We start from the raw sequence: 22,660 nt of genomic DNA on the forward strand, positions 1-22,660 counted from the left end.
TATATATATATATATTGATTCAAGACAGATGTTTAATAAACTAACATGCATTTGACAGTGTAGTTAATCTATAGGTATTCGGTACTATGATCAATTATGACAAATCATATAATTGTGAATGTGGTGGGGGTACCCTGTGTATTGAGGCATGTTGCGGTTAAAGAGTTGGGGGGAGAGAGTTGCTTCTTGGCCTTGTTCCATCTTCGGTGGTTTCCCAGAAAGCACATGTTCATAGAGGGTGGGAGGGTTGAGGCTAAACTTTATAAATAGGACCGCGGTCTATCACAGAGCGCAGCAGATCAGCTCAGGCACCGATCAGAGAGGAAGCGTAGGGATCTCTGTAGCCAGGTGTGATAAGGCAGCAGCATAGGACAGGGGCAGAACTAGACACTGGCAATAAAGGGACTAAGTGACAAGACCGGAGAGACCAGGAAGGGGATTTGATATCTGAGAATAAACAATACAGAGGAACCTCTGATCTCAAGAGTGACACAGCAGGAACAAGACACCGAGGGGGACTGAGCAAAAGTGACATAAGGCAAAGGAAGACAAGGGAATATCCAGAAAACAGGAGTTATACCAGGGAACGCAGGAGAGAGATAGGGGGAGCACAAGCAGGAAGATTCTGCACAAACAAAACTCTAATAAAAGGAGAGGGCTGTGTCAGAGCCACAGTGCATAGAACTCTGCTTCTTGTTCCATTTGCTGCCCTGTACGGAATATCAGAACCATGCAGGGAAACCGAGGATTTATGGATCTGATTCTGCACATAACAAAGGTAGGTTCTGAATCAAGCCCCGGGTGCGATTTTATGTGGTGGGAGAGAGATAAGGCACGGGAAGGCTCCGATTATGAAAGTTAGTCCCATAACACATGTGCACTGCAAACCCAATGCAATAATTTACATTATGGTCTGGAATAGACTGCTGAGCTGACGCCCCGTGGCTTCTATTGTGATTATCCTGCAGCGTTAAAAGGCTTGTGACGAAGAGTGAAAGTCAATAAAATCATTTAGATAAGGCTGACGGATCTTCAAATGTTATTGGCTCTCTTATCATTGTATATATGTTTGGATAGCTAAATTAATACAAACATAAAATACCCTTATGATAGATTAATATATAGCAATATTGCTATAGGTAGATATGTAAACGAAACGTGCAACAAGAAAATGTTCTATTGTGTTAGAGCATTTTTATCATTGTACACTTGATTGCATATAACAAAGTTAAACACATAATTAAATTCAGCTCCAGAGCAGCAATGAACTTGTTGGAACTAGCTGAAAACATGTGAGACAATGAAAAGAGGCACTCAGTCTATCTAAGTATGCTTTTAAACCAATGATACCAAGGGAACCGAGTATTTTTTGTTTTTTAAAGTCTCTTAAAATGGCATGCACTATCTGAACCATAACCGTTTAATTTTGACTTTAATGTCCCCTTTAAACATGCATGTCACTTTAAGATGTCTAGCCAGGTGCCAAGAATATGATAAAACCCGATGTATTGTAACTTTTACTTATTGTAGGTAATTACATTTGCAACATGACTCAATTATTTGGTTTTATCTATTACCTTTACAGTATTTGGGAATAGAAGCTGAGGGTAGGGGGTTATCTATTACCTTTACAGTATTTGGCAATAGAAGCTGAGGGTAGGGGGTTATCTATTACCTTTACAGTATTTGGCAATAGAAGCTGAGGGTAGGGGGTTATCTATTAACTTTACAGTATTTGGCAATAGAAGCTGAGGGTAGGGGGTTATCTATTAACTTTACAGACTTTACAGTATTTGGCAAAAGAAGCTGAGGGTAGGGGGTTATCTATTACCTTTACAGTATTTTGCAATAGAAGCTGAGGGTAGGGGGTTATCTATTACCTTTACAGTATTTGGCAATAGAAGCTGAGGGTAGGGGGTTATCTATTAACTTTACAGACTTTACAGTATTTGGCAAAAGAAGCTGAGGGTAGGGGGTTATCTATTACCTTTACAGTATTTTGCAATAGAAGCTGAGGGTAGGGGGTTATCTATTACCTTTACAGTATTTTGCAATAGAAGCTGAGGGTAGGGGGTTACCTATTACCTTTACAGTATTTTGCAATAGAAGCTGAGGGTAGGGGGTTATCTATTTCCTTTACAGTATTTGGCAATAGAAGCTGAGGGTAGGGGGTTATCTATTACCTTTACAGTATTTGGCAATAGAAGCTGAGGGTAGGGGGTTATCTATTACCTTTACAGTATTTGGCAATAGAAGCTGAGGGTAGGGGGTTATATATTACCTTTACAGTATTTGGCAATAGAAGCTGAGGGTAGGGGGTTATCTATTACCTTTACAGTATTTGGCAATAGAAGCTGAGGGTAGGGGGTTATCTATTACCTTTACAGTATTTGGCAATAGAAGCTGAGGGTAGGGGGTTATCTATTACCATTACAGTATTTGGCAATAGAAGCTGAGGGTAGGGGGTTATCTATTACCTTTACAGTATTTGGCAATAGAAGCTGAGGGTAGGGGGTTATCTATTTCCTTTACAGTATTTGGCAATAGAAGCTGAGGGTAGGGGGTTATCTATTACCTTTACAGTATTTGGCAATAGAAGCTGAGGGTAGGGGGTTATCTATTACCTTTACAGTATTTGGCAATAGAAGCTGAGGGTAGGGGGTTATCTATTACCTTTACAGTATTTGGCAATAGAAGCTGAGGGTAGGGGGTTATCTATTTCCTTTACAGTATTTGGCAATAGAAGCTGAGGGTAGGGGGTTATCTATTACCTTTACAGTATTTGGCAATAGAAGCTGAGGGTAGGGGGTTATCTATTTCCTTTACAGTATTTGGCAATAGAAGCTGAGGGTAGGGGGTTATCTATTACCTTTACAGTATTTGGCAATAGAAGCTGAGGGTAGGGGGTTATCTATTACCTTTACAGTATTTGGCAATAGAAGCTGAGGGTAGGGGGTTATCTATTACCTTTACAGTATTTGGCAATAGAAGCTGAGGGTAGGGGGTTATCTATTACCTTTACAGTATTTGGCAATAGAAGCTGAGGGTAGGGGTTATCTATTACCTTTACAGACTTTACAGTATTTGGCAATAGAAGCTGAGGGTAGGGGGTTATCTATTAACTTTACAGACTTTACAGTATTTGGCAATAGAAGCTGAGGGTAGGGGGTTATCTATTACCTTTACAGTATTTGGCAATAGAAGCTGAGGGTAGGGGGTTATCTATTACCTTTACAGTATTTGGCAATAGAAGCTGAGGGTAGGGGGTTATCTATTACCTTTACAGTATTTGGCAATAGAAGCTGAGGGTAGGGGGTTATCTATTACCTTTACAGACTTTACAGTATTTGGCAATAGAAGCTGAGGGTAGGGGGTTATCTATTAACTTTACAGACTTTACAGTATTTGGCAATAGAAGCTGAGGGTAGGGGGTTATCTATTACCTTTACAGTAGTTAGCAATAGAAGCAGAGGGTGGTGCCAATGTCCTATATCCCCTAGGTAAACAATAAACCTTAAAATACAAGGCTGGTATTGGTATACTGTGATTTCCCCAGTGATTTAAAACTCAGGCATTCCCCAGTACCCTAAGAAGTCACATTCATTCAAAAGAAATAAATAGTGGCTGAATATGACAATAAATGATGAAATATGGAATATACATCAGCTGGGATGGATACAAGGGATTTCATACACACACTAGTGCTTTGATTTTCAGCCAGGATTTCAGAATGCATTAATGTTTCCAGCCTGAAGGTGTCACTGAGAATTATCACTGGAGATATTGAGTGCCAGTACTTGATAAAATGATTTCTAACAGTAACATAATTGATTGAATAGTCAATATACTTTATCATTTCTTTGGGTATATGTTACACCCTCTTATGGTTAACATATATTTTTTATCCATTTGTACAATATATAAGGCTATTTGGGAGAGTCACCTAAATATAAAAATTGAAGAGTAACAAAATAAAATTCCTTGAGAAAAGTTCCACAAGTGTCAAAAAGACCATAAATCACATTTGGTTAAAGTTGGTTTACTCATTTGCATGACATTTGTAAAACTGGGGCTACAGGTGTCTAAATATCACTTGGGGCCTTGGTGACCTAATGGTAGCTGATGTTTTTCTTGGGCAAAGAGGTTACAGTGGCCCTGTATCCTAATTTGTGGTGTTGGTTGTATAACATAGCTGTTAGGGGCTGCACTGGTCATGCATCTGTGATCTCATGTGTTAATAGGGCATTGTGAGTGATGCAGGGGCTATGCATTTGAGCTGAACTTTCATTTGGGCACACAGTTGGCAGATAAAATGGTTATGCCTCTATATCCTTTAGATAAGATGTATATGCGTTAGCTAAATAAATGAAAAGTTACGAAAACGAAGTTACCACTAAAATGTAAGCTCTCTTATTATACCCATAGAATATCACCTCCTTGGGCAACATCTCTCATTACATACCTGTATAATACTTCTAAAATAACTGTAAGCTTCTTACACATATAGTCACAAAAAAGTGCTGCCCTCTTTAATCTGCTGCCCTAGGCAAGTGGCTTGTTTGCCTAGGCCAAAATATGCCCCTGATTTATAGTCACAGTCCATACACATTTATAATCATAGATAGAGAAAATGAGAGAATATTTAAAAATGTGACAAACCAGATCAACATCTTCCTTTCTCTATCTCTTAGGTCTTCATGTGGTGTTTTTTAATGAACCTTTTTTTGGCTACGGGTACTGAACAAACGGATGAAAAATGTAAGGGCATTACTTTGAAAAGAAATATTGATCACCTACAGGATTTGGTAAGAAAACAGATTGTTATTGGGCATCTATCATGGGATGGAAATGACTGCTGTGTACAAGGTTCCAAGCTTTTACACGTGATTTTCTGATGAGCTTTTATCTGTTTTACAGATTGACAGCGCACCTATACTTGATTGTCACATGCAAGTTAAATGGATAGCGAAAGGCAGCGTGGTAAGTGACCCAAATACATAGTTCTTTATCTGTCTGTGTCTGTCAGTTCTGAATCTTATTTTGTTTTCAACTTGGCTTTTAAAATGTTGAGTTGTCTGTATAGTTTGTAGATCTAGTTCAAATGACATGCTGATTATGAAACTGTCTAGTTTTTTACCTTAGACTACACAATATAATCATCAGAAATTCTACATTCTGGCTAATAAACTTATGTTTAGCTTTCAGTGTAAATTCTACTCTACCTGCTATTGTGATTGTGAAATGTTTTAGTTTTTAAGTCTAGCTCTTGACTAGATAAACTAATAATTTAAAGAGCTTGTGCATTTAGATTTTTTCCAGTTCACGTGTTTTCCAGTGGAACATTCACAAACAGTGAATTTGCCTCACTGGAGAGCTTTTAAATTAGTTCATAGTGGTTATATATGTTATTAACATTTACTTAGATTACGAGTTTTGCGCTAAACGGTGCAAAACTAATGCCAAAAAAGTTGCATTATTTCATTCTCCATATCGCTGCCATTACGAGTTACTGAAAAGCCTCCTTGTGCGTGCGATATGGTGGTGTTAAGATACATACCGCACAAAAGCCAAGGGCTGCTTTGATGTGCTTGTGCACGCTTTCCGCCATAGATATCAATGGGGAGAGAGTGTTAGAAAAAAAACTAACACCTGCAATTGCGGAAGTAAAAATCTCCATAACGCAGCCCCGTTGATGTCTATGGGGAAAAAAAAGTTGTGTTTAAATCTAACACCCTAACCTAAACCCCAAGTCTAAACACCCCTAATCTGCCGCCCTGACATTGCAGACACTAATCAGTTATTAACCCCTATTCCGCTGCTTCCCGACATTGCCGCCACTAAATAAACCTATTAACCTCTAAACCTAACACCCCCTAACTTTAAATTAAAATTACAATATAACTATATTTAAATAAACATAAACTTACCTGTGAAATAAAAATAAACCTAACATTAAACTATAAATTAACCTAACCTTACTATTCTAATAAAATACAAAAATACTACCACTTAAAAAATCTAAATTTAAAATTTAAAAAAACCTAACACTACGAGAAAAATTAAAATATCTAAAATTACAAAAAATAATAAGCACTAAATTACGAAAAATAAAAAACCCACTAAACTTACAAAATTAATAAAATAAATTATTGAGAAAAAAACAATTACACCTAATCTAATAGCCCTATAACAATAAAAAAGCTCCTCAAAATAAAAACACCCCCTAGCCCACAATAAACTACCAATAGCCCTTAAAAGTACCCTTCAGTGTACGGCGGGGACCATATAAAGGTTACACTCCGTGCTGGATGTCTTCGCCGCTCCACTGGGGTGAAGATAGAAGACGCCCCCGCGATGGATGAAGATGTCACCACCTGGTTGAAGACTTCTTGCCACATGTATGGAGATGGATGTCCGGACTTCAGGAACCGTGAGTAGATATTCTGGGGTTAGTGTTAAGTAGGTAGGGGTGTTTTTTTTTTTTTTTTCAGATTAGGGTTTGGGCCATTTGAAAAGGAGCTGAATGCCCATACAAATGCCCCTTTAGGGGGAATGGGTAGTTTAGGATTTTTTTAGAGTTAGGTTTTTTTATTTTGGGGGGTTGGTTGGGTGGTGAGTTTACTGTTGGGGGGGACTTTGTATTTTTTTTACAGGTAAAAGAGCTGTTTAACTTAGGGCAATGCCCTACAAAAGGGTACTTTTAAGGGCTATTGGTAGTTTATTGTAGGCTAGGGGGTGTTTTTATTTTGGGGGGGGGGGTTATTTTTAAAGGACTATTAGCTTAGGTGTAATTGTTTTATTTTTGAAAATTTCTTTTATTATTTTTTGTAAGTTTAGTGTTTTTTATTTTTCGTAATTTAGTGTTTATTATTTTTTGTAATTTAAATTTTTTTAATTTTTCTCATAGTGTTAGGTTTTTTTAAATTTTTAATTTAGATTTTTTTTAATTGGTAGTTTTTTAGTTTTATTAGAATAGTAAGGTTAGGTTAATTTATACTTTAATGTAAAGTTTATTTTTATTTCACAGGTAAGTTTTTATTTATTTAAATATAGTTATATTGTAATTTAAAGTTAGGGGAGTGTTAAGTTTAGGGGTTAATAGTTTAATTTAGTGTTTTGTGATGTGGGGTGCCGGCAGTTTAGGGGTTAATAGGTTTATTTAGTTGCGAGATGTGGGAGGTCGGAGGTTTAGGGTTTAATAACTTTATTATAGTGTCGGGGAGCGGCATATTAGGGCTTAATAGCTTTATTTTGGTGTCAGCGGTGTTGAGGGCGGCAGATTAGGGGTTAATTATTTTATTTATTATCGCGACTTGCGATGTGGGTGGGCAGTGGATTAGGGGTTAATAGGTAGTTTATGGGTGTTAGTGTACTTTGTAACATTTTAGTTATGAGTTTTGTGAAATATTTTTGTTACACAAAACTCATAACTACTGCTCTCAGGTAGCGCGGTATGGATCGTGTCGGTATAGGCTGTAACGCAAGCATTTTAGTTTCACAGCACAACCTGTAATACCTAGCTGGTATTACAGGTTGTGCTGTGAAACTAAAATTTTCATATAACTGCATGTAATTTTCATATAACTGCATGTAATAAACACTACTATAAAGAATAAGATGCACAGATACTGATATACAAATCCAGTTTAAAACCGTTTAAAAACTTACTTAGAAGATCCCAATTTAGCACTGTTAAAAAGGACTTTAGCGCACAGTTACAATCGGCGGTGTCTGCGGCCCTGAGTGCCTTACCTCGCTCTAACAAATGCAAGAGAAAGGTTAAACATATTTCTCCTGACCTAGAGTGATCTAAATTTTTGTCAGATTTAGCTACTATATCCCAGCTATCCGAGGATGAGTTAACCTCTGTAGCTTCAGAGGGGGAACTTTCTGAGTCGGAGACTTCAGTTACTAAACCTCCTTCAGCGGAGGAACCCTCCTTTAGATTTAAAATTGTGCATCTGCGTTTTTAATTAAAGGAGGTTCTGTCAACTCTAGAGGTTCCAGAGGCTACACTCCCTGAGGAGCCTAAGATCCCTAAATTAGACAGGGTTTACGAAGATAGGCAGATTCCTCTGACTTTTCCTGTGCCAGTTAAGATGGCAAACTGTCGGCTAGATTACGCTAACGCTCAGTTCCAGCTCACCGCTCACCTACAAACAACGCTGGTATTACAGGTTTTTTTCAACCCGGCGTTAGCCTCTAAAAAGTGAGCGTTGAGCAAAATTTAGCTCCACATCTCACCTCAATACCAGCGTTGCTTATGGTAGCGGTGAGCTGGAAAAGCGTGCTCGTGCACAATTTCCCCATAGGAAACAATGGGGCAGATTCGGCTGAAAAAAAACCTAACACCTGCAAAAAAGCAGCGTTCAGCTCCTAACACAGCCCCATTGTTTCCTATGGGGAAAGTAAATTTATGTCTACACCTAACACCCTAACATGAACCCCGAGTCTAAACACCCCTAATCCCCTAATCTTACACTTATTACACTGCCGCCCCCGACATCACCGAACCCTACATTATATTAATTAACTACTAATCTGCTGCTCCGGACACCGCCGCCACCTACATTATACCTATGAACCCCTAATCTGTCGCCCCCAACATCGCCGACACCTACATTATAGTTATTAACCCCTAATCTGCCGCCCCCAACGTCGCTGCAACTATATTAAATGTATTAACCCCTAATCTGCCGCCGCCAACGTCGCCACCCTAATAGTTATTAACCCCTAAACCTAAGTCTAACCCTAACACCCCCCTAACTTAAATATAATTTAAATACATCTAAATAAATTTACTAGTATTAACTAAATTATTCCTATTTAAAACTAAATACTTACCTATAAATTAAACCCTAAGCTAGCTACAATATAACTAATAGTTACATTGTAGCTATCTTAGGGTTTATATTTATTTTACAGGCAACTTTGTATTTATTTTAACTAGGTACAATAGTTATTAAATAGTTATTAACTATTTAATAACTACCTAGATAAAATAAATACAAATTTACCTGTAAAATAAAAATAAACCCTAAGATGGCTACACTGTAACTATTAGTTATATTGTAGCTAGCTTAGTTTTTTTTTATAGGTATTTAGTTTTAAATAGGATTAATTTATTTAATTGTAGTAATTTTATTTTGTTTTATTTAAATTATATTTAAGTTACATCTATTTAAGTGGCTGCGATGTCCGGTCGGCAGATTAGGGATAAAAACTTTATTTAAGTGTTTGCGATGTGGGGGGGGGGCTCGGTTTAGGGGTTAATAGGTAGTTTATGGGTGTTAGTGTATTTTTTAGCACTTTAGTTAAGAGTTTTATGTTACAGCGTTAGCCCATAAAACTCTTAACTACTGACTTTTAAATTTGGTAGGAGTCTTGACAGGAGAGGGTGTACCGCTCACTTTTTCCAGCAATCGTAATACCGGCGTTAGGAAAATCCCATAGAAAAGATAGGATACGCAATTGACGTAAGAGGATTTGCGGTATGTTAAAATCGCGGAAAAAAAGTGAGCGGTACACCTGTACCTGTCAGACTCGTAATACCAGCGGGCGTTAAAAAGCAGCGTTGGGACTTCTCAACGCTGCTTTTTAAGGCTAACGCAAGACTCGTAATCTAGGTGATTATTAGTAACGAATGGGAAAGAGTAGGAACTTCTTTTTCCCCCTTGTTTACTTTTAAAAAATTATTCCCGGTCCCTGACTCTCAATTAGATTTGTAGGGCTCCATGCCGAAGGCTAAGCATACTACTATCCCATTGGAGGATAGTTCTTCTTTTAGAGAGCCTATGGATAAAAAAATGGAAACTTTTCAACATACAGGGCTTTATTTCAACCGGCGGCAGCTGTAGCCGCAGTTGCTGGAGCAGCTACCTACTGGTGCAACACTCTGTTGGAGCTAATTGAGGTGGAGACTCCCCTTGCATATTCAGGAGAGAATTAAGGCACTGAGAATTGCTAACTCCTTCATCTGTGACGCGAATATGCAGATTATTCACATAAATGCAAAGGCTGCTGGCTCTGCGGTTCTAGCCCGCCAGGCTCTCTGTTTGAAGTCTTGATCTGCGGATATGACTTCTAAATCTAGACTTCTTTCTCTTCCCTTCAAGGGGAAGATTTTATTCTGTCCAGGGCTGGACTCCATTATCTCTACGGTTACCAGAGGGAAAGGCGCCTTCCTACCGCAATATAAGAATAGGCCTAAGGCACGGCAACTGTCTAATTTTCGTTCCTTTTGTGCTGACAAGTTGCAACGACAGCAGTCCTCTTCCAAGTCCGAGCACCCCAAGAGTACTTGGAAGCCCGCTCACTCCTAGAATACGTCCAAATAGACTAAGAAGCCCACCGAGAACAAATCGGCATGAAGGGGTGGCCCCCGATTTGGGATCGGATCGAGTATGGGGTAGACTGTCTTTTTTTTCAGACGCTTGGTTCCAGGATGTACAGGATCCTTGGGTCCTGGAGTTAGTATCTCAAGGATACAGGATAGGATTGAAGTCTCATCCGCCCAGGGGCAGATTCCTGCTCTCCAGTCTTTCAGCAAGACTAGGAGGGCTGCCTTCTTAGGTTGCGTACGGTATCTCTCCTCTCTAGGAGTAATTGTCCCGGTATCTACAACAGATAGAGATTTGGGGTTTTATTCAAACCTTTTCGTGGTTCTAAAGAAGGAGGGAACTTTTTCGTCCAATTCTGGACATAAAGTTCCTAAACAAGTTTCTGAGCGTTCCCGCTTTCAAGATGGATACAATAGGTCAATCCTTCCTCTGGTTAAGGAAGTACAGTTTATTACCACAATAGACCTGAAGGATGCATTTCTTCATGTTCCGATTCACAGGGAACATTTTCAGTTCCTGAGGTTTGCTTTTCTGGATCAGGATATTTACAAAGGTTCTGGGGGCTCTTCTAGCCATTGACAGAACACAAGGTATTGCAGTAGCACTTTACCTGGAAGATATCTTGGTACATGCACCATCTTTTTGTTTAGCGGAAGAAAATTCGGAGTCCCCTCTCAGTCTTTGATTACATGGATGGAAGATAAACTTAGAAAAGAGTTCTTACTCCAAGTAGAAGGGTGAATTTCCTGGGAACTATAATAGACTCCATATCCATGAGAATATTCCTCACAGATCAGACTATGCAAGCTAACTTCTGCATGTCTTGCCCTCCAGGCCTACTCGAGACCCTGAGTGGCTCAGTGTATGGAGGTAATCGGACTCATGGTGTCCTGCATGGACATCATTCCTTTTGCCATATTCCATCTCAGACCCTTACCACTATGCATGCTGACACAATGGAACGGCGACCATTCAGATCTGTCTCAACAGATTGTGCTGGACCGCCTGTCTAAAGACTCGCTCTCCTGGTGGTTCTTTCCAGATCATCTGTCCCAAGGCATGTGCTTTTTGAGACCATCCTGGGAGATTGTGACTAAGGACGCACGCCTTTCCGGCTGGGGAGCCGTCTGGGGTGCCAAGAAGGCACAAGGTCTGTGGACTCAGGAGTCCTCCCTTCCGATCAATATTTTAGTACTTTGCCCCTTCTGGGTTCGTCCCAGTTTATCAGTTTCCAATCAGACAATATAACCTCAGTTGCCTATATCAACCATCAAGGGGAAATGAGAAGTTCCTTGGCGATGAGAGAAGTATCTCAGATACTAGAGTGTGCGGAGACTAACAAATGTACACTGTCAGTGATCCACATTCCGGGTGTGGACAACTGGGAAGCGGACTTCCTCATCAGGATATCCTTTCACCCAGGGGAGTGGTCTCTTCATCCCGAGGTGTTTGCAGAGATATGCAGCAAGTGGGGGACGTCGTAGATGGATCTCATGGCATCCCGCCTCAATACCAAGCTACCCAGTTACGGGTCGAGGGATCCTCAGGCGGAATTGATAGATGCCCTATCAGTACCATGGAGATTCAGACTCCTATATCTTTTTCCTCCATTACCGATTCTCCCTCATGTGGGGGCTCGCACCAAGCAGAAGCGAGCATCTGTGATGCTGATTGCTCCGTCGTTGCCGCAAAGGACATGGTTTGCGGATCTGGTGGGGATGTCCTCATCTCTTCAGTGGAGGTTACCTTGTCGCAGAGATCTGCTGGTACAGGGTCTCTTTGTTCATCGAAATCTAGATTCTCTGAGGCTGACTGCGTGGAGATTGGAATGCTTAGGCTTAGCCAAGAGAGGGTTTTCTGAGAGTTATCGACACACTGGTTCAAGCTCATAAGCCAGTTACTCGTCCTATCTACCATAAAGTGTGGAGGACTTATACTGGTGTCAAGAGTGACTTTTCCTGGCATAAGGTTAAGGTTGCCAGAATTTTATCTTTTCTCCAGGATGGACTGGAGAAGTGCCCATCTGCTAGTTCCCTGAAGGTACAGATATCGGCCCCGTCGGTGTTACTGCACAAAAGATTGGCTGAGCTTCCGTATGTGCAGTTCTTAAGGCTCTGTGTTTAGATCTGGGGCTCCGCCTTGGAGCCTCAATCTTGTTCTTAGTGTTTTGCAGCAGGCTCCGTTTGAGCCTATGCATACTGTTGACATTAAATTGTTATCTTGGAAGGTTCTTTTTTTGTTGGCTATTGCCTCTGCGCGCAGAGTTTCTGAGATTTCTGCTTTGCAATGTGATCTCCCTTATCTGGTTTTTCATGTTGATAAGGCGGTTTTACGCACTACATTAGGGTTCCTCCCTAAGGTGGTGTCGAATCGTAACATTAATCAAGAAATTTTTGTTCCTTCCTTGTGTCCTAATCCTTCCTCAGCGAAGTAACGTTTGCTTCATAATCTAGATGTGGTTCGTACCTTGAAGTTCTATCTTCAGGCTACTAAGGAATTCAGACAATCTTCCTCTTTGTTTGTCATCTATACGGGGAAGCGTAAGGGGCAGAAGGCTACTACGACTTCTCTATCTTTCTGGTTGAGTAGTGTCATCCGCTTAGCTTATGAAACAGCGGGACGACAGCCTCCTGAGAGGATAACGGCTCATTCCACTAGATCAGTGGCTTCCTCTTGGGATTTTAAGAACAAAGCCTCAATGGATCAGATTTGTAAGGCGCTACCTGTTCTTCCTTACACACTTTTTTTAAATTTTACAAGTTTGATGTGTTTGCTTCTGCTGAAGCAGCTTTTGGGAGAAAAGTTTTGCAGGCTGTGGTGCCCTCAGTTATTCATTCAGTGCCCTCTGGAGTTTGGGTATAGTTTTTCCAACAGTAAGGAATTAAGTCGTGCTTACCAGATAAATTCCTTTTCTTCCTGGTAGGGAGAGTCCACGACCCCGCCGTAATTTTTTTTATTTTTTATGGGCGGCACCTAATCTGAGTCCTTTTGAAGATTTATCACCCCTTGTCCTGTTCTGTGACTTTGAAGCTTTATGACATTTGATTTTCTGTCCTCAGGAAGGAGAGCAGGTCTCACTTGTCTTATCTACATGGGATGGTAGCCTTTGATCTTTCTGTACAGGCCTTGGTGGTTGAGTTGCTTGATATCTTCTCTTGGAAGGGTTCAGCTTTCCTTACTATAGCAAAATGTTATTTTTTAGTTATGCCATTATTACAGCTCCCTTTTTATATATTTTCTTATGGCACCTTTTATACCCTGATGTTTCTCCTACTTTTCCTTGGTCCCTCTGTAAAATGACTGGGGGATAAGGGAAGTTGGAGGGATATTGATCAGGGTCATTTGGGTAGTTTCTGTTGTCATTATGATTTAAAAAGAGTAAACACAGTTGATTGATAATAAATGGCTTCAGCCAAACACTAACCATGAGTGAAAGAAAAGTTTTTGTGTTATCATTTATATTCTCTGAAAAATGGCCAAGAAATCATAAATTCTGCCAGGGTATGTAAACTTATGAGCACAACTGTGTGTGTATATATATATATATATATATATATACACACAGTTTATATATATATATATATATATATATATATATATATATATATATATATATATATATATATATATATATATATATATATATATATATACAGTTTATATATATATATATATATATATATATATATATATATACACACACAGTATCTCACAAAAGTGAGTTCACCCCTTACATTTTTGTAAATATTTTATTATATCTTTTCATGTGACAACACTGAAGAAATGACACTTTGCTACAATGTTAAGTAGTGAATGTACAGCTTGTATAACATTGTACATTTGCTGTCCCCTCAAAATAACACAACACACAGCCATTAATGTTTAAACCATTGACAACAAAAATGAATACACCAAATTGGGCCCAAAGTGTCAATATTTTGTGTGGCCACCATTATTTTCCAGCACTGCCTTAACCCTCTTGGGCATGGAGTTCACCAGAGCTTCACAGGTTGCCACTAGAGTGCTCTTCCACTCATCCATGACGACATCAAGGAGCTGGTGGATGTTAGAGACCTTGCTCTCCCCCACCTTCCGTTTGAGGATGCCCACAGATGCTCAATAGGGTTTAGGTCTGGAGACATGCTTGGCCAGTCCATCACATTTACCCTCAGCTTCTTTAGCTGTCGTTTATCATGTTGGAATTCTGCCTTGCGGCCCATTCTCTGAAGGGAGGGGATTATGTTCTGCTTCAGTATGTCACAGTACATGTTGGCATTCATGGTTCCCTCAAGGAACTGTAGCTCCCCAGTGCCGGCAGCACTCATGCAGGCCCAGACCATGACACTCCTACCACCATGCTTGACTGTAGACAAGATACACTTGTCTTTGTACTCCTCACCTGGTTGCCGCCACACACGCTTGACACTATTTGAACCAAATAAGTTTATATTGGTCTCATCGGACCACAGAACATGGTTCCAGTAATCCATGTCCTTAGTCTGCTTGTCTTCAGCAAACTGTTTGCGGGCGTTCTTGTGCATCATCTTTAGAAGAGGATTCCTTCTGGGACGACAGCCATGCAGACCAATTTGATGCAGTGTGCGGTATATGGTCTGAGCACTGACAGGCTGACCCCCCACCCCTTCAACCTCTGCAGCAATGCTGACAGCACTCATACGTCTATTTACCAAAGAGAACCTCTGGATATGATGCTGAGCACGTGCACTCAACTTCTTTGGTCGACCATGGCGAGGCTTGTTCTGAGTGGAACCTGTCCTGTGAAACCGCTGTATGGTCTTGCCCACCATGCTGCAGCTCAGTTTCAGGGTCTTGACAATCTTCTTATAGCCTAGGCCATCTTTATGTAGAGCAACAATTCTTTTTTTTCAGATCCTCAGAGTTCTTTGCCATGAGGTGCCATGTTCAACTTCCAGTGACCAGTATGAGAGAGTGTGAGAGCGATAACACCAAATTTAACACACCTGCTCCCCATTCACACTTGAAACCTTGTAACACTAACGAGTCACATGACACCGGGGAGGGAAAATGGCTACTTGGGCGCAATTTAGACATTTCCACTTAGGGGTGTACTCACTTTTGTAGCCAAAGGTTTAGACATTAATGGCTGTGTGTTGAGTTATTTTGAGGGGACAGCAAATGTACACTGTTATACAAGCTGTACACTCACTACTTTACATTGTAGCAAATTGTCATTTTTTCAGTGTTGTCACATGAAAAGATATAATAAAATATTTAAAAAATGTGAGGGGTGTACTCACTTTTGTGAGATAGTGTGTGTATGTGTATATATACAGTATATATATATATATATATATATATATATATATATATATATATATAGTGAATTTATAATAGAAAGTAAAGTTTAGACTACTGTTTATAATATCTAATGCAGGTTTAGAAATGTGATTTAATGAGTTATCATTGAATTCCTATTTAAAGTAGCAGCAGGCACAAGGATACGATTAGTGATAATGCATTTTTTATTTTGGTTCTGTTTCTAATTTTTTTTTTTTTTTTTTTCAGTCAAATTATTCCTACCTAATTGGTAATTTGTATTATCTTCCCGGAATCATTGATACGTTTATGAATTTCGCAAAAAATACCAGAAATTTTAACCATAAGGAGGATTTGAAGAAACTGTTAATAAACGGGATTGATAACTGCACACTAATGAATGAGGATGAGAGTGATTACTTAACGGTATGTGAGACTGATTTAATATAATGTTTGTATGAACCTTACATTTTATAGAAAATACACCTGTTATATTGTGTGAAAATAATGCTATTTTTAATAGTCATGTGGTACTATAAAAGGTTGGCTACAGTCAGGGCCATATTTACAAATAGGCAAAGTTGAAAACTGCCAAACCCAAGAGTCAAGAGTCACTGGCTCCTAGAATTTTACCCCTGGCTCTTTTTGGGTTATTCTTCATATAACTATATACAAATACCACTGCCTGTCTCCTAAAAGTATGTCTGGCACCTAAATATTCTTACTGGCCACTACAATTTAAAAAGATTTGTGGACCTCTGGCCTAGGGAACCTTTATATTTACAAGAACATTTCTTTTATCTTAGATTGTGTGCTTGGAACCTGGTAGTCTAGTCTAGTGCAACAAATGGACATGGAATTCAAAATTAAACTCATGAATCATATTGAACCTACAGTTAAAACCCCCCATAAAAATGGCCCAATACGCTTCTAGTATCAAATGTGAATAATCCCCCCCCCCAATTTTTTACAACTTTTTATATATTTCTTATACTTATATTATTGTATGTACCTTTAAATTTTATCATTGTTTGTTGAAAGTTAGCTGCTTTCCAAGGGAGCATATTGATGTGGGCTGAGGAGCGTGCACATTTCTGCGTCCTCTAAAACTGCTTCAGTATGCTGTCATGAAAAGGAACCACGTTTCAATAGAAGATACCAAGAGAAAGAGGTCAGTTTGCTAAAATATGTAAATTGAAAATATTCACTATTTCTGAATCTTGAACTGTTGATTTTCATGTCCTTTTAAGGGACATTGTAGGCAAAAAAGAAACCACTCTTAAAGGAACACTAAAGTCAGAATTAAAACAACTTTCCAATTCACTTTTTATTATAATATGCAGTCTTTTTATATGCATACTTTTTGAGGTTCCAGCTCCTACTGAGCATGTGCAAGAATTTACAGAATATAAAATATATTAATTTTGTGATTAGCCGATGGCTGTCACATGATGCAGTGGGAAATTAAACTAATTTTGAAACTTGACAGAAAAAAAATTAATACTCGTGAAATTCAAAATAAGTGCTTCTACATTGTCTTTTTATTATGAATGTATTGCTTATGCCATTCTACTGTGTTTAATGGTCTAAGTGATTATTTAGTATGCTTTGTATACATGTTCTTACTTTAAAGACTAAACCCAACATTTTTCTTTCATGATTCAGATAGAGCATGCAATTTTAAGAAATTTTCTAATTTACTCCTATTATCAATTTTTCTTAGTTCTCTTGCTATCTTTATTTAAAAAGCAGGAATGTGATGCATAGGAGCCGGACCATTTTTGGTTGAAAACCTGGGTTATGCTTGTTTATTGGTGGGTAAATGTAAGTCTCCAATAAGCAAACGCTATCCATGGTGCTGAACCTAAAATGGGCTGGCCCCTAAGATTTACATTCCTGCTTTTAAAATAAAGATAGCAAGAGAACGAAAAAAATTGATAATAGAAGTAAATTAAAAAGTTGCTTAAAATTTCATGCTCTATCTGAATCATGAAAGAAAAAATGTGGGTTCAGTGTCCCTTTTAAGTCTTAAAATAGCACATTGAACTTTAGTTCCCCAGCAACCAATCGTTGCAACTTGCATACCCTTTCTCAATGACCAGTTAACCCTTTAAAAATATGGATAGTTAGCACATCAAAGACCAAAGTATTTTTTTCACTATTGCCACATTTTTACTTTTACAACCAGCCTGAATGATTTAGGGGACTAGACGGATGGCTCACAGTTTAATATGTAGATGGTTAGCTCTGTTCTCATGCCATAAAATGTCTGTGCTTAAAGGTCTGTTCTCTTCAGACCTTTAGAACATGTATAGACATCAAGATGGTCCTTAACGTCCAGGACAATTTTAATTATATAGATGTCTAGATGGTCCTTAACATGATACCCAAATGTTAAACGCTTGAAAGTGATGCAGCATAGCTGTAAAATGCTGACTAGAAAATATCACCTAAACATCTCTATGTAAATAAGAAAAATATTTTAACTCAACATTTACTCAGTGGCCACATGCATTTGTAAATACTTATAGCAGCCAATCAGGATGATAGTCCCAGGACTTGCAAGAGAGCATGCATCTGGCATGTGCAAGCACCGTCATGTTATTTCCCTCCTCATTTTAAGGAAGCTTACTATGAAATCTCATGAGATTTGAGTGAAATCTCACAAAATCACAGTAAAGCAAATTGTAACATGAACACTGAAGTTCATTGGCTGTTTTTTTCAACATGCAAGTGACAGTAGCTGAAGAATAACTGTTCCCAGAGCACTTACTCTGGTGAGCGGAAAGAATTTTGAAGTAAAACGTCTTCCTTATTTTACACAAAGATGTTGAGGTAATATTTTATTGTCCGCTTTTTACAGTTTCAAGTAAATTAACTTTACGTACAGGCTGCATACACTTATGCCTTTTAAATTAGAAGACCAAGGACTTAGGCCTTTTAATTTACAAGGCCAATGGGTATGGACATTTCCTAACCTTAATATGTAGCTTACAATTATGAGCATATCCAAACATTTTAAAGGGACAGTAAACTTACAGAATAATGTTATATAATTCTGCACATAGTTCAGAATTATATATATTTTCTTAGCGGCAAATTCATAAATTAAAAACATTGCAAGTTTTTTTAGTATAAAGTTGGACTTCACACCAGGCTCAGTAGAGTGGGTCTTGGATTTCAAAAGTGCTTTGTGGACCCGCCGGCTAGTCAGTTTGTGCCCGACCGCGCCATTGGACTTAATGTAGCACGCTCTGGTCTGGTAGCGAGCTAAATTCAGTCCAATAGCGCGATCAAGCTCGCTGTGACTAGCCAGCATGTGGTCAAATCGCTTTTGGAATCCAAGACCCGCTCAGTAGAGCCTGGAGTGAAGGTCCAACTTTACACTAAAATATCTCGGAATGCTTTTAATTTATAAAGTTGCTGCTAAGATAATGTCCTATAATTCTGCATTATGTGCAGAATTATATAACATTCTGTAAGTTTACTGTCCCTTTTAACTGAGAAAAATGAGTGTTCTAATGCTCTGAAGCAGTTTATTTTCTAACTTCCAAATCTGTTTAAATAATCCAAATCTAGAGCTATGTATAATGCTATATGATCTCTTAACTAAACATACACTTTATGTTGACTCTCATCCCAGAAAGAGGATCTAAAGCTCTGTCGCCCCGAACAATCTTTGACTTATATAGAAATATTGCAGATGATAAAGGATCTCTTAATACAAACACAAGAATTTCTTAAAAACCCAATTAAACAAAAACTAGATGAAATGGAATGTAATGAAGAAGAAACATCCTCAGGTGAGATATGTGTGTCCTGTGCTTTTTGCAAATGTCACGTTTTCTGCAAATTTTTTAAAGGGACATGAAACCCAATATTTTTCTTTCATGATATCGATAGAGCATACAATTATAAAAAACTTTTCATTTTACTTCTTTTATTAAATTTGCTTCATTTTGGTATCTTTTGTTGAAGGAGCAGCAATGCACTGCTGGAAACTATCTGAAACATCATGTGAGCCAATGACAAGCATAATATATGTGCAGCCACCAATCAGCAGCAAGCTCACAGTAGTGCATTGGTTCTCCTTAGCCTACCAAGGTACTTTTCAACAAGGGATAATAGAATTGGAAAGTTGTTTAAAATTGCATTCCTATATCTGAATCATGAAAGTTTAAAGTGATGGTACTCTTTTCAAATGTTAGTCTGAATCTATAGATTAAATTAAATAGGCCCTTAATTCATGAAGCCTAGTCATACGGCAGTCAGCCATTGAATGCCGTATGGCTAGCACAGCTATTGGATAAGATGTGGAAATGTCCCCTCATGAAGAGAGAAATAGTTTTGCAGTAGTTGGCCAGAGGGGTGTTATTTAAGTAGAATGCTATACAAAATAAAAGTATATTTTAGCTTATATTAGCATTTAGCATATTCTATAGATTTAGGCATTTGAAAAGAGCTAAAATTTACTTTATTGTCCCTTTAAGCATGCATGTCACAATGCACACACACTATGCATTTGGACTTTAAGTCACTTTTGGTATATTATTTGATTACTTACTACTGTGGTCTGCTCACTGTGCTAAATGCTTATGTTCACAGAGTAACATTAATATGTCACTTGTTTGTCATAAATGTAAACATTTGGATGTTGCCTAGAATATGTCAAAAAAGATTGAGCTTGCAGCTATGTCCCGTCAGCTAACTTACTAACCGGGCACATGCTTCTGTGTCATGTGTGTATAAAGTCAGACATGTCTATATCTAGGCCTTTTCCTTTCTTTCTGAATCTTGCAGGTTCCTCTCAGTGTGACTGTCCTTCCCCAATCCCCCCCATCCATCACACCACTCCTCAGCTAAAGCCGCCAGAAACCCCTAACAGCTCAGAACAACCAGGCTCTCATCCCAACACTGCTCACTCTACTATGGACACAAGCGTGAGTGTTCCTGCTAACGCACAACATAGGTTAACAAGGCCTCAGCAGACACTGCAAAGTCCAGACGTGTTACCTATCACCTTTACAGAGATGTCAACTGAATCATATACCAGGCTAAATCTTCTACAGTCATGTATGAATTTATTGGCCAACACAGCTTCTCCATACGATTCTAAGGGGGTTCCACAACCTGACATGGATGTTGAAAAAGTTGGCTCGGAAACTCTGCTTGGTATTGCTACACTTTTGCGTGGTACTGTTGAGCCAGCACTAGCAAAAACAGAAGATCAACAGGCAACTACAAACCAGTTACTTTCTAATACAAAAGTAGTAGATACTGATATTTTAATCACAAAAACAGTGACTCTTTCAAATGAAAACTCGGCATATACTAATAAAGTAACAAATAAAGAGACATTACTCAATACAACAGAGTCTCCACTTATTAGCACTGATTACACAGCTGAAAAAACTTTTGAGGAAACATCTGAAGTAACAGGAAGTTATGTTTCTCATACTGGAGCTGAGAACACTTGGGAGACGGAGACAAAGATGTCTGACCTTGGATGGGCATCTTCTTACTACACTGTCACAAAGATACGCAGATCTTTACCAACTTCAAATGAAATATCACAAATTCAGATGACTGCTACCCACCCTCCTACTAGCAGTGATTTGGGGACATCCTCTGCTGGTTCACCTGATATCAACACAAGATCAAATAGTGAGTTTTGGGTCAGTTCTGTGTCTTCTAGATCTGTGCCTTGGGGGGAGAGGAAAAAGGACAGTGACCTTGGATCTGCAGCCTCTACATTTTCAGTTACCAAACATACTCAGACTTCTTTAGATGCTTATCTTCTGTCTCCTACTGACTCTGTATCCCAAACCTCAATTTCAAAAGTCTCTCTTTACCAAGACAGTTTGGTACATGACAGGTCTCCTATGCATAGACAGGGAGAGATAGCAGCCGTCATATCAAAGGACAGGGAGTATGGTGCCTGGGGTCCAAATTATGACTCTAACCAGTTCCCTATCATTGACACAGAGAAACAAAATCCAGGAAAATATGGGGACAGACAGAATACCAGCAATTTGTACATCGTCATCCCTTTCACCGTAATCTTCCTACTGTGTTTGTGCGGTTTTCTCTACTACTTTCACAACTATAGGGTGAGTAATGCAATTTATTTATTAAATCGACCTTTGGTATAAAATCCGAGAGGTCTATTGGGCAGTTTAATACTGATTGTGACTAAAACTGCTGTTGGAGCAGATTGGTCACGAGAAAAAAGAATGCTTCTATGCACTGTTATACTAATTATTTCTATATTTCATTTGAATTACTGTGACTTGATCGTCTTGGAAGATATTGTACGTTAAAATTTAACTTTTATTGATTATTGGTTTAAAAAGACAGCTTTAGTGGATGATAATACTGCCCTAAAGAATTTAAAAACACACTCACTGTGCTGCGTGACAAAACAGCATGTTATATTTGTGCTGCAAAGGTAGAACTAGTAATGCTGAAAGCAGTAATACTTAAGCTGTGAATATGCACAGAGCTCTATAGTCTCTTGTTCTTTATTTCTTACTGTAGTTTCTATATTATTTAAGTCATATATATGTCATAGATTCTATATATAGTAAGAAATATATTTGCTTTGTGTTGTTGTCCTTTTTTGGGCCTAGCAATTAGTACTGCTTATATATGTTGGTGCTACTAGTGTAAGATCAGGCTAGGGTGGCAGCCGGCACTAGATAACTATAATAATCTAGGTACTTGAAGTTGTTTGTTGTATCACCTGGTGGTAGCAATTGGGTACTCAAACAGTTATCTGAAGATTAAACGCTTTATTTAAAGGCTGTCTCCTTAATAAAATGTCATACGTTATACTATGGCTTCTTTCAGTTATATAACGTTATATTTATGGGATACTGCCTAAGGAGTAATCTTAGCCTTGCAGGGTGTACTGTGTATTTTATACAAAGAGCCAGTGTGTGTAAACACCTCTGCTGTACCGTGCTACTGATTAAGTAGCTTCTATATAATATCAAAGTGAGATTTCCTTGTATTACGGTTTC

At 38.6% G+C, this 22,660-nt stretch overlaps 1 protein-coding gene across 2 annotated transcripts in view; it reads left to right on the forward strand.

Annotated features, from left to right (window-relative positions):
- Positions 1-303: 303 nt before the first annotated feature.
- The window catches only part of LOC128653467 (uncharacterized), a 29,542-nt gene continuing 7,185 nt past the window's right edge, over positions 304-22,660 (forward strand). The window contains exons 1-7 of one of the 2 annotated variants that reach the window (XM_053706781.1): positions 304-778; positions 4,692-4,805; positions 4,918-4,980; positions 15,888-16,064; positions 19,282-19,441; positions 20,439-21,302; positions 21,624-21,748. In XM_053706781.1, the coding sequence (XP_053562756.1) occupies positions 731-778; positions 4,692-4,805; positions 4,918-4,980; positions 15,888-16,064; positions 19,282-19,441; positions 20,439-21,302; positions 21,624-21,748 (1,551 nt within the window). In that variant the 5' untranslated portion in view covers positions 304-730. Of the gene's footprint in view, positions 779-4,691; positions 4,806-4,917; positions 4,981-15,887; positions 16,065-19,281; positions 19,442-20,438; positions 21,749-22,660 lie in introns of both variants that reach the window. The other variant, XM_053706780.1, reaches the window with a different exon arrangement.

Source organism: Bombina bombina, chromosome 3 (genome assembly GCF_027579735.1).
Source record: "Bombina bombina isolate aBomBom1 chromosome 3, aBomBom1.pri, whole genome shotgun sequence".
Lineage (NCBI taxonomy): Eukaryota > Metazoa > Chordata > Amphibia > Anura > Bombinatoridae > Bombina > Bombina bombina.